General features: G+C 48.8%; 1 protein-coding gene across 2 annotated transcripts; it reads right to left on the reverse strand.

Moving 5' to 3' along the window:
• Nucleotides 1-4,885: 4,885 nt before the first annotated feature.
• asb13a.1 (ankyrin repeat and SOCS box containing 13a, tandem duplicate 1) lies at nt 4,886-11,850 on the reverse strand. 2 transcript variants are annotated; one of them, XM_072453298.1, is made up of 6 exons: nt 11,773-11,850; nt 7,330-7,517; nt 6,300-6,456; nt 5,850-5,984; nt 5,575-5,766; nt 4,886-5,410 (listed from the first exon to the last, which is right to left on the reverse strand). In XM_072453298.1, exons 1-6 carry the CDS (start codon nt 11,813-11,815, stop codon nt 5,277-5,279), a joined length of 849 nt encoding a protein of 282 aa, XP_072309399.1. In that variant the 5' UTR covers nt 11,816-11,850; the 3' UTR covers nt 4,886-5,276. The 2 variants fall into 2 exon arrangements, with proteins under 2 accessions (XP_072309399.1, XP_072309400.1); XM_072453299.1 differs by having other exon boundaries at nt 5,321-5,410; nt 5,511-5,766.
• Nucleotides 11,851-12,688: the final 838 nt, after the last annotated feature.

A 12,688-nucleotide genomic window follows, 5' to 3' on the forward strand; every position in this document is an offset into this window, starting at 1 on the left:
ACCTCAGAGTGACATGAGCGTGACCTCAGAGTGACATCAGAGTGACCTCAGAGTGACAGGAGAGTGACCTCAGAGTGACCTCAGAGTGACCTCAGAGTGACCTCAGCCAGAGCATGAGATCATGTTTCACACAGACAGTGATGGGACTTTCAGCTCAAGTCTTGTCAATTGAATTTATTTTTGTAACGCCCAAAATCATAACAACGGTTTCCTCTGAGGGCGACAGTGAAAAACAGATCAAACAATGTCTGTCCTTAGACCCTCCTTCTGTCCTTAGATCCTCCTTCTGTCCTTAGACCCTCCTTCTGTCCTTAGATCCTCCTTCTGTCCTTAGATCCTCCTTCTGTCCTTAGATCCTCCTTCTGTCCTTAGATCCTCCTTCTGTCCTTAGACCCTCCTTCTGTCCTTAGATCCTCCTTCTGTCCTTAGACCCTCCTTCTGTCCTTAGATCCTCCTTCTGTCCTTAGATCCTCCTTCTGTCCTTAGATCCTCCTTCTGTCCTTAGATCCTCCTTCTGTCCTTAGACCCTCCTTCTGTCCTTAGATCCTCCTTCTGTCCTTAGATCCTCCTTCTGTCCTTAGATCCTCCTTCTGTCCTTAGATCCTCCTTCTGTCCTTAGACCCTCCTTCTGTCCTTAGATCCTCCTTCTGTCCTTAGATCCTCCTTCTGTCCTTAGACCCTCCTTCTGTCCTTAGATCCTCCTTCTGTCCTTAGATCCTCCTTCTGTCCTTAGACCCTCCTTCTGTCCTTAGACCCTCCTTCTGTCCTTAGACCCTCCTTCTGTCCTTAGATCCTCCTTCTGTCCTTAGATCCTCCTTCTGTCCTTAGACCCTCCTTCTGTCCTTAGATCCTCCTTCTGTCCTTAGACCCTCCTTCTCAGACTCCTTAGAGTCTGTAGATCTCTGACAAAGACCTTAGAGTCTGTAGATCTCTGACAAAGGCCTTAGAGTCTGTAGATCTCTGACAAAGGCCTTAGAGTCTGTAGATCTCTGACAAAGGCCTTAGAGTCTGTAGATCTCTGACAAAGGCCTTAGAGTCTGTAGATCTCTAAAAAAGGCCTTAGAGTCTGTAGATCTCTGACAAAGGCCTTAGAGTCTGTAGATCTGAATGTTCTTATCTTAACAAAGGTTTTCCTCAAGGCTCCGTCTTTGGACCACTACTATTTATTATTTACATAAACTCAATGGGTCATAATCTAAAACACATGATATTTATGTGAACTCTATTCCACAAAATGTGTTAATTTTCTGTTCTCTAAATACACCTATTCTTACTCTCGATGTGTAACTGAACAAATACTCTGTTACAAATACTCTATTACAAATACTCTATTACAAATACCTGGGCATCTGGATCGTCATTAACGTCTAGAAAACAGTTTATCCAGAACACACTTGCCCCAGCTCTAAGGTTCAGCTCTAAGGTTCAGCTCTAAGGTTCAGCTCTAAGGTTCAGCTCTATGGTTCAGCTCTGAGGTCCAGCTCTGAGGTCCAGTTCTAAGGTTCAGCTCTAAGGTTCAGCTCTAAGGTTCAGCTCTAAGGTCCAGCTCTAAGGTCCAGCTCTAAGGTTCAGCTCTAAGGTCCAGCTCTAAGGCTGAGCTCTAAGGTCCAGCTCTAAGGTTCAGCTCTAAGGTCCAGCTCTAAGGTTCAGCTCTAAGGTCCAGCTCTAAGGCTCAGCTCTAAGGTCCAGCTCTAAGGTTCAGCTATAAGGTTCAGCTCTAAGGTCCAGCTCTAAGGTTCAGCTCTAAGGTTCAGCTCTAAGGTCCAGCTCTAAGGTTCAGCTCTAAGGTTCAGCTCTAAGGTTCAGCTCTAAGGTCCAGCTCTAAGGTTCAGCTCTAAGGTTCAGCTCTAAGGCTCAGCTCTAAGGCTCAGCTCTAAGGTTCAGCTCTAAGGTCCAGCTCTAAGGTCCAGCTCTAAGGTTCAGCTCTAAGGCTCAGCTCTAAGGCTCAGCTCTAAGGCTCAGCTCTAAGGTCCTTCTCTAAGGCTCAGCTCTAAGGTTCAGCTCTAAGGCTCAGCTCTAAGGTTCAGCTCTAAGGTCCAGCTCTAAGGTTCAGCTCTAAGGCTCAGCTCTAAGGCTCAGCTCTAAGGCTCAGCTCTAAGATCCAGCTCTAAGGTCCAGCTCTAAGGTTCAGCTCTAAGGCTCAGCTCTAAGGTCCAGCTCTAAGGCTCAGCTCTAAGGTTCAGCTCTAAAAATCGGCTCTAAGGTCCAGCTCTAAGGCTCAGCTCTAAGGTCCAGCTCTAAGGTTCAGCTCTAAGGCTCAGCTCTAAGGCTCAGCTCTAAGGTCCAGCTCTAAGGTTCAGCTCTAAGGTCCAGCTCTAAGGTCCAGCTCTAAGGTTCAGCTCTAAGGCTCAGCTCTAAGGTTCAGCTCTAAGGTTCAGCTCTAAGGTCCAGCTCTAAGGTCCAGCTCTAAGGTCCAGCTCTAAGGCTCAGCTCTAAGGTCCAGCTCTAAGGCTCAGCTCTAAGGTCCAGCTCTAAGGCTCAGCTCTAAGGCTCAGCTCTAAGGTCACAGAACTCACTGTCAGACTCTAAAGTCGGATGAGAAGAGCAGCTCTAACTTCAGTTTGTTTCTAAAGCTCTCACTGGGATTTATCTTATATTAGAGTTTCACAGAGTCAACACAGCGATGGAAGGAAACTCTTTAAACTCTTTTTAAATGAAATGATTTGATATATTTGAATGAGTTCAGAGCTTTGTCTTCAATTATTTTATTCCATATTGTGTGTTTTTATAAATTATGAATGATTTAAAATTGTATTGACCGTTTTATTGGCGTATTATCTGTACATCCTGTGTTTGCTTAATGTGTAATTGTGTAAATGTTTGTATGGTGACGCTCCCTGAACACATAAAGGTCCGAGTGGGAATAACATCAGCTGTCCCGGGACATTTAGGCGTTCAGGGCCCACAGGCCGGACGTGAGCCAATCAAAGAGCAGCAAAAGAACCAGAACCAAAACACAGACAATTTTGAAGCAAAATTAAGTATTTATTCAATCTATCGTCAAAAAAATAGATCTAAATGTGAATAACTTTATCTGTCTGTTTTTGTCACATTTAACTTTATTTTGTCTTTCAGAAAGTTCAGTTTTGTTCAGTCACTTTCAAACTCGTCAGAACGCGAGAAGGAAATATCTCACTGTTTATACCGTGAAATCCCTAATCAAGTGTGTTCCCGTATGTAGCGCCCCCTATGGGCGGCAGGTCAGAGCTGCAGGGTTGTGTGCTCATCCTTGTTTTTGTTTTGTTGTTATTTTGTTGTTTGTGTGAAAGCTTCTCTTTTTTACTGCATATTCTTTTTCATATAGTGGAGTCTGTAATGTTCTAAGAGTTTAGAATGTATTCGTTTTAATCTCAATGAATGAATTTAAAAAGGAAAAGAGTTAAGTCGTACTTGAAAAAGTTGAAGGTGGATCTCGTTTTCATCCAGGAACGAGAAATATCTTGATTTAATTGAAAGTCTGAGAAACAGAACTGACATTGCAATCGATACATGTCTTGGTAAATTGTAGAATCTTTAAATATGTATAACGTAATCTTTATATGTATATGCGCCTACTTATGATGACGAACTGTTCATGACGTTAATGTGTGTTTAGATCCTGCTCTGGATAATTCTCTAAGGTCATCTCTAAGTCAAAAGCAGCTAAAATTACTAGACTTACAGAAAATACTATTTCAACAGACATTCTTTTCCTCATGTCACCCCAGTGGAGTCTCACATTCTATAGCACCTGGTGCAGAGAGCGTTCCACACTGGTCACATTCACACAGTTCTCTCCGGTGTGGATTCTACTGTAAACTCTTCCCACACTGGTCACATTCACACAGTTCTCTCCGGTGTGGATTCTGCTGTAAACTCTTCCTACACTGGTCACATTCACACAGTTCTCTCCGGTGTGGATTCTACTGTAAACTCTTCCCACACTGGTCACATTCACACAGTTCTCTCCGGTGTGGATTCTGCTGTAAACTCTTCCTACACTGGTCACATTCACACAGTTCTCTCCGGTGTGGATTCTGCTGTAAACTCTTCCTACACTGGTCACATTCACAAAGTTCTCTCCGGTGTGGATTCTGCTGTAAACTCTTCCCACACTGGTCACATTCACACAGTTCTCTCCGGTGTGGATTCTAGTGTAAACTCTTCCCACACTGGTCACATTCACACAGTTCTCTCCGGTGTGGATTCTGCTGTAAACTCTTCCCACACTGATCACATTCACACAGTTCTCTCCGGTGTGGATTCTACTGTAAACTCTTCCCACACTGGTCACATTCACACAGTTCTCTCCAGTGTGGATTCTGCTGTAAACTCTTCCCACACTGGTCACAATCACAAAGTTCTTTCCAGTGTGGATTCTGCTGTAAACTCTTCCCACACTGGTCACATTCACACAGTTCTCTCCAGTGTGGATTCTGCTGTAAACTCTTCCCACACTGGTCACATTCACACAGTTCTCTCCAGTGTGGATTCTGCTGTAAACTCTTCCCACACTGGTCACATTCACAAAGTTCTTTCCAGTGTGGATTCTGCTGTAAACTCTTCCCACACTGGTCACATTCACACAGTTCTCTCCAGTGTGGATTCTGCTGTAAACTCTTCCCACACTGGTCACATTCACACAGGTTCTCTCCGGTGTGGATTCTGCTGTAAACTCTTCCCACACTGGTCACATTCACACAGGTTCTCTCCGGTGTGGATTCTGCTGTAAACTCTTCCCACACTGGTCACATTCACACAGTTCTCTCCGGTGTGGATTCTGCTGTAAACTCTTCCCACACTGGTCACATTGTTCATGTTGTTATGGAAAAAGTAAAAGTCCATTTCAAAAGTCAAACTACAACTGTTAGATGCACTTTAAGGTGAAACACTGCAGCTGAACACACAGCTAGAAAGTATGTTTATTACATTGTATTTGATGGACAGAAGTCACAAAGTGCTCCATAAAAACAGTTGAAACACAGAATGAAATAGTAGGAACACAAAACTTAGAGTGAGCAACACACAAACAACAACTACAGTCAAATCAGTCTCTAAAGCAGCTGTCTTCAAAGGGCCTGATGAGCGTAAGGTTTGAGCAGATCTGACCATGCAACGCTCTGGACCTCAGCACGACCTTCACCCCCTTCACCCCGTGAAACCACCGCCACCTCACGCCTCACCATGGCGACCAGTAATGGCATCGTTTACGTCTTTTCACCAGGCGGTCTGCGGTTCAATCCCAGCTCTGACCAAACACCTCATAAATGAGTCCATGGATCTGTGTCGGCCTGAGCTCAGATGTCCGTGAAGAGGAGGAAGCTCTTGATGCGTGGAGATGTTTGGAGGTCAGAGAGGACCCAGAGGGCCCTGGGGCCGAGCAGAGACCAGAGGCTGATCCTGCACATCTGCTGCAGACTCAAAGGGCAAGCTGCGATCAGAAGAACAGGAAACGTCAAGTATTTACACAACCCATTTCATGTTTCCTCTGTGTTTTATCATTTATTTGGTCACGAGTCGTTCTCCGTCACCTTTATGCCCTCATGACGCCTTAAACAGAACTGATCTCTAAAGTCTAATCACAATGAGCCGTACTCTCGTAGAAGGCGAGGCAGCGGTTTCCCTCGGAGCCGTGCTCGGCGTAGTCTCTGGGCCTTTTTCCAGAGTTGTCGCTGTAGAAGACGTCGGCTCCGAACGTGATCAGAGTCTCCAGCAGCTCCACACTGCCCCCGCAGGCCGCCAGGTGTAACGCCGTCTCGTGGAACCGCATCGAGTTCACGCAAGCTCCTGGAGAAGGTCAAACATGTGGTCAACAAAGTGCTCGAGCGAGTGGACAGAATGAGGTCATGCGCTCTCCCTGAATGACTGACCGGCCCTCAGCAGCGCCCTCACACAGGGGCGGTGCCCTTTGGCGGCAGCGATGTGAAGAGGAGGCCCGAAGTGAACATCAAACGCCTCCAACTCGGCTCCTCTGGAGATCAGGAGCTCCACGATGTCCACGTGACCTGCAGCAGACCAGGAAGTTGAACGGTTCAAATGCACAAAGTGAAGGAACGTCAAAGTATCACAATCCACATGTTTAGGACTTTAATACGTTATTTAAGGATTTATTTTCACCACCGAAAGTCAAAAAGTCTTCATTTTATTTTTATTTATTTATATATATATTTAAATCATTACTATTCATTTATTTTTCATCTCTTGTTTGTGTATATTTTATGTTGTTATTGTTCGTCTGTCTCACTAAAACTCGTGGTGGGCGCTGCTGCTCCTGAGCCCACCCCCATAAACAGCGCCCTCTAGTGTGGAGCTCTGCCCACCGTTGATGCAGGCCTCGTGCAGCGGCGACGCGGTCAGAGCGGTCAGAGACGGGTTCATGTTTGCCCCGTGTTCCAGTAAAAGTCGAACACACTCCAGACTCCCGGAGGCACAGGCGTGACAGAGCGGTGTGCTGCCGTGAACCGTCCTCACGTCCACCTGGACACGAGAACACAGACGAGAACCTCCAACGCCCGCGTGCGAGAGAAGACACTGACCGTCACAACGCTGGACACTTACGAGGCCCGGAGACGACCCTGGACACTCACCGACACCTCCCGTCCCTCATCCCCACCTCCCGTCCCACATTCCTCATCCCTGCCTCCCGTCCCTCATCCCCACCTCCCGTCCCTCATTCCCGCCTGCCGTCCCTCATCCCTGTCCCTGCCTCCCGTCCCTCATCCCCGCCTCCCGTCCTTCATCCCCGCCTCCCGTCTCTCATTCCCGCCTCCCGTCCCTCATTCCCATCTCCCGTCCCTCATCCCCGCCTCCCGTCCTTCATCTCCGCCTCCCGTCCCTCATCCCCGCCTCCCGTCCCTCATCCCCGCCTCCCGTCCCTCATCCCCGCCTCCCGTCCTTCATCCCCGCCTCCCGTCCTCATTCCCGCCTCCCGTCCCTCATTCCCACCTCCCGTCCCTCATCCCCGCCTCCCGTCCCTCATTCCCGCCTGCCGTCCCTCATCCCCGTCCCTGCCTCCCGTCCCTCATCCCCGCCTCCCGTCCCTCATCCCCGCCCCCCGTCCCTCATTCCCACTTCCCGTCCCTCATCCCCGCCTCCCGTCCCTCATCCCCGCCTCCCGTCCCTCATCCCCGCCCCTCATTCCCACCTCCCGTCCCTGCCTCCCGTCCCTCATCCCCGCCTCCTGTCCCTCATCTCCGCCTCCCGTCCCTCATCCCTGCCTCCCATCCCTCATCCCTGCCTCCCGTCCCTCATTCCCGCCTGCCGTCCCTTATCCCCGTCCCTGCCTCCCATTCCTCATCCCCGCCTCCCGTCCCTCGTCCCCGCCTCCCGTCCCCGCCTCCCGTCCCTGACCTGAGCTCCGGCCGTCAGCAGCAGCCTCACACAGTTGGCGTTGCCGCGGATACAGGCCTCGTGCAGCGCTGTCATGTTGTCCACAGTTACAGTGTTGACTCCGGCTCCAGAGTCGAGGAGACGAGAGAGCTGCAGAGCCCGACCCTGAGACGCAGCCTCGTGGAGGGCAGTGCGGTCAGCCCACATCCCTGACCGGGAGGGAGAAAAGGAGGAGGGGAAGAGGAGAGAGGAGGGAAAGAGGAGGAAGAAGAGGAGGGGAGAAGGAGGAGGAAGAGAGGAGGAAGAGGAGGAGAGAAGGAGGAGGAAGAGAGGAGGAAGAGGAGAAAGAAAGGGAGAGAAGGAGGAGGAAGAGGAGGGGAAGAGGAGGAGGAAGAGGAGGGAGGAGATAAGGAGGAAGAGTGCCTTTCGTTTGCAGATAAATAAGATGGAGTCTGAACATCATTTACTTCCTGTGTAATTGTTCTTGGATAAAACAGATTAAACACTGGACACGTCACATAAAGTCCTTTATTTTGTTGAAATAGTGTTTAGAGAGTCAAAAAAGTAGTTTATTTTGTTTCTGCTAAAACTTTGTCTGGAATGAGTGTCCCTGGTGTGACGTCACTTCCTGTATGATTTCCCTGGTGTGACGTCACTTCCTGTATGAGTGTCCCTGGTGTGACGTCACTTCCTGTATGATTTCCCTGGTGTGACGTCACTTCCTGTATGAGTGTCCCTGGTGTGACGTCACTTCCTGTATGAGTGTCCCTGATGTGATGTCACTTCCTGTATGAGCGTCCCTGATGTGATGTCACTTCCTGTATGAGTGTCCCTGATGTGATGTCACTTCCTGTATGAGCATCCCTGATGTGATGTCACTTCCTGTATGAGCGTCCCTGATGTGATGTCACTTCCTGTATGAGTGTCCCTGATGTGATGTCACTTCCTGTATGAGTGTCCCTGGTGTGATGTCACTTCATGTATGAGTGTCCCTGGTGTGATGTCACTTCCTGTATGAGTGTCCCTGGTGTGATGTCACTTCTTGTATGAGTGTCCCTGACGTGACGTCACTTCCTGTATGAGTGTCCCTGGTGTGACGTCACTTCCTGTATGATTTCCCTGGTGTGACGTCACTTCCTGTATGAGCGTCCCCTGGTGTGATGTCACTTCCTGTATGAGTGTCCCTGGTGTGACGTCACTTCCTGTATGATTTCCCTGGTGTGACGTCACTTCCTGTATGAGTGTCCCTGGTGTGATGTCACTTCCTGTATGAGTGTCCCTGGCGTGATGTCACTTCCTGTATGAGTGTCCCTGATGTGATGTAACTTCCTGTATGAGCGTCCCTGATGTGATGTCACTTCCTGTATGAGTGTGCCTGATGTGATGTCACTTCCTGTATGAGTGTCCCTGGTGTGATGTCTCTTCCTGTATGAGTGTCCCTGGTGTGATGTCACTTCCTGTATGAGTGTCCCTGGTGTGATGTCACTTCCTGTATGAGTGTCCCTGACGTGACGTCACTTCCTGTATGAGTGTCCCTGGTGTGATGTCACTTCCTGTATTAGTGTCCCTGGTGTGATGTCACTTCCTGTATGAGTGTCCCTGGTGTGACGTCACTTCCTGTATGAGTGTCCCTGATGTGATGTCACTTCCTGTATGAGTGTGCCTGATGTGATGTCACTTCCTGTATGAGTGTCCCTGGTGTGATGTCTCTTCCTGTATGAGTGTCCCTGGTGTGATGTCACTTCCTGTATGAGTGTCCCTGGTGTGATGTCACTTCCTGTATGAGTGTCCCTGACGTGACGTCACTTCCTGTATGAGTGTCCCTGGTGTGATGTCACTTCCTGTATTAGTGTCCCTGGTGTGATGTCACTTCCTGTATGAGTGTCCCTGGTGTGACGTCACTTCCTGTATGAGTGTCCCTGGTGTGACGTCACTTCCTGTATGAGTGTCCCTGATGTGATGTCACTTCCTGTATGAGCGTCCCTGATGTGATGTCACTTCCTGTATGAGTGTCCCTGATGTGATGTCACTTCCTGTATGATTTCCCTGGTGTGATGTCACTTCCTGTATGAGTGTCCCTGGTGTGATGTCACTTCCTGTATGAGTGTCCCTGGTGTGATGTCACTTATTGTATGAGTGTCCCTGAAGTGACGTCACTTCCTGTATGAGTGTCCCTAGTGTGAAGTCACTTCCTGTATGAGTGCCGCTGTTGTGACGTCACTTCGTGTATGATTTCCCTGGTGTGACGTCACTTCCTGTATGAGCGTCCCCTGGTGTGATGTCACTTCCTGTATGAGTGTCCCTGGTGTGACGTCACTTCCTGTATGATTTCCCTGGTGTGACGTCACTTCCTGTATGAGTGTCCCTGGTGTGATGTCACTTCCTGTATGAGTGTCCCTGGTGTGATGTCACTTCCTGTATGAGTGTCCCTGATGTGATGTCACTTCCTGTATGAGTGTCCCTGATGTGATGTCACTTCCTGTATGAGTATCCCTGGTGTGATGTCACTTCCTGTATGAGTGTCCCTGGTGTGATGTCACTTCCTGTATGAGTGTCCCTGGTGTGATGTCACTTCCTGTATGAGTGTCCCTGACGTGACGTCACTTCCTGTATGAGTGTCCCTGGTGTGACGTCACTTCCTGTATGATTTCCCTGGTGTGACGTCACTTCCTGTATGAGTGTCCCTGGTGTGACGTCACTTCCTGTATGAGTGCCGCTGTTGTGACGTCACTTCCTGTATGATTTCCCTGGTGTGACGTCACTTCCTGTATGAGCGTCCCCTGGTGTGATGTCACTTCCTGTATGAGTGTCCCTGGTGTGACGTCACTTCCTGTATGATTTCCCTGATGTGACGTCACTTCCTGTATGAGTGTCCCTGGTGTGATGTCACTTCCTGTTTGAGTGTCCCTGGTGTGATGTCACTTCCTGTATGAGTGTCCCTGATGTGATGTCACTTCCTGTATGAGTGTCCCTGATGTGATGTCACTTCCTGTATGAGTGTCCCTGGTGTAAAGTCACTTCCTGTATGAGTGTCCCTGACGTGACGTCACTTCCTGTATATGAGTGTCCCTGGTGTGACGTCACTTCCTGTATATGAGTGTCCCTGGTGTGACGTCACTCCCTGTATGCTTTCCCTGGTGTGACGTCACTTCCTGTATGAGTGTCCCTGGTGTGACGTCACTTCCTGTATGAGCGTCCCTGTTGTGACGTCACTTCCTTTATGAGTGTCCCTGTTGTGACGTCACTTCCTTTATGAGTGTCCCTGTTGTGACGTCACTTCCTGTATGAGTGTCCTTGGTGTGATGTCACTTCCTGTATGAGTGTCCCTGGTGTGACGTCACTTCCTGTATGATTTCCCTGGTGTGACGTCACTTCCTGTATGAGTGTCCCTGGTGTGACGTCACTTCCTGTATGAGTGCCGCTGTTGTGACGTCACTTCCTGTATGATTTCCCTGGTGTGACGTCACTTCCTGTATGATTTCCCTGATGTGACGTCACTTCCTGTATGAGTGTCCCTGGTGTGATGTCACTTCCTGTTTGAGTGTCCCTGGTGTGATGTCACTTCCTGTATGAGTGTCCCTGATGTGATGTCACTTCCTGTATGAGTGTCCCTGATGTGATGTCACTTCCTGTATGAGTGTCCCTGGTGTAAAGTCACTTCCTGTATGAGTGTCCCTGACGTGACGTCACTTCCTGTATATGAGTGTCCCTGGTGTGACGTCACTTCCTGTATATGAGTGTCCCTGGTGTGACGTCACTCCCTGTATGCTTTCCCTGGTGTGACGTCACTTCCTGTATGAGTGTCCCTGGTGTGACGTCACTTCCTGTATGAGCGTCCCTGTTGTGACGTCACTTCCTTTATGAGTGTCCCTGTTGTGACGTCACTTCCTTTGAGTGTCCCTGTTGTGACGTCACTTCCTGTATGAGTGTCCTTGGTGTGATGTCACTTCCTGTATGAGTGTCCCTGGTGTGATGTCACTTCCTGTCTATTTTCTCCACACATTCCTGCTCGAGCGGTGTAGTGTTGAACTAACATTCATTTGTACGACAGGTATAAATGCAACAAATAAAGTCAGAATCAGAATGACCTGTAATACGGCATTTATACTTCTTCACTCGTGTTGGGGGAAAAAAACTTTGAAAATGTATTTAATAACGTCTTCGGTCACTATGGCAACCAAGCAGAACAACTGTCACGTCATTATATTACAGCGCGAAAAACATGACATTCAGGATTAAAACAGCTTTTTGTCTCGTCAAAAGAACATTTATAACAGTTTCCTCTTTTTCTTAGTTTGAATCGTAAAAGTCACGATCAAATACGGCGTTTTCTGTGACGTAATACACGTGTTTAAGTGTCCGTTACTTCCCAACACTGGGCGTAAATCTGAATAAACTGCGGACAGTCCGGGTTCACAGCAGAGGTCAGGGGTCAGGGAGCAGGGGTCAGAGATCAGGACTCACCGATGTCGCACAGAAAAGATCTTCGGGCCGCGGTGAGTTCCATGACAAACAAGCCGAGCGGAACGTGACACGAGGCTAAAGCGCAGACGCAAAGGATCACGGGTCCTCAGTGACGGGACGTAAACAGAGCGGTGCATTGTGGGAGTTGTAGTTCACGAGAAAGTCACGCGCCGTCCAAAAGCACGTTTACAACGAAACAGACCACAGTCATCAGAGAAACAATAAATTAGGTAATTATTGGTGCGTTTAATGCAAATTGTACGGAAGACAATTCCTGCCAGAAGTTCAAAAGTCAGAAGTTTGAGTTTTAAGTTATTAAGGAGCAGCGCGTGTTAAGACTCGGCTTTACCGCCAGTGTTTGATTTAAAAACACAAACGAGAGATTTGATCCGGTTTAAGGATCTGAAAACTGAGAAACGAGTGTTTAGTTTCTCCAGCGACAGAAGATCTCTCCTTCCCTCTGGAACTCCTCCAGGTGTTTACTTTCTCCCAAAGACGGTTGGTAGGTTTTCAGGGGACAGGACGGGGGACGCTGGGACATTAGTCTAAGGACACAGGACCCTGGGACATTAGTTTAAGGACACAGGACCCTGGGACATTAGTCTTACATCTCCAAGTTTGTCTACAGAACAACATTGTGACGTTTGAACTCAATAGTGTGACTTCCTGTGGGGCTTTTATTTTGTATTTACGGGCAGAGGTGGACTTCCGTACGGGAAATGTGAGCTCAGGGGTCGTGCGCGTTATGGGGTCGTGCGCGTTATGGGGTCGTGCGCGTTATGGGGTCGTGCGCGTTATGGGGTCGTGCGCGTTATGGGGTCGTGCGCGTTATGGGGTCGTGCGCGTTATGGGGTCGTGCGCGTTATGGGGTCGTGCGCGTTATGGGGTCGTGCGCGTTATGGGGTCGTGCGCGTTA

The sequence above is a fragment of the Eucyclogobius newberryi genome, unplaced genomic scaffold, assembly GCF_026437365.1.
Source record: "Eucyclogobius newberryi isolate DKJ021-1_F unplaced genomic scaffold, fEucNew1.0.hap1 SCAF_2, whole genome shotgun sequence".
NCBI lineage: Eukaryota > Metazoa > Chordata > Actinopteri > Gobiiformes > Gobiidae > Eucyclogobius > Eucyclogobius newberryi.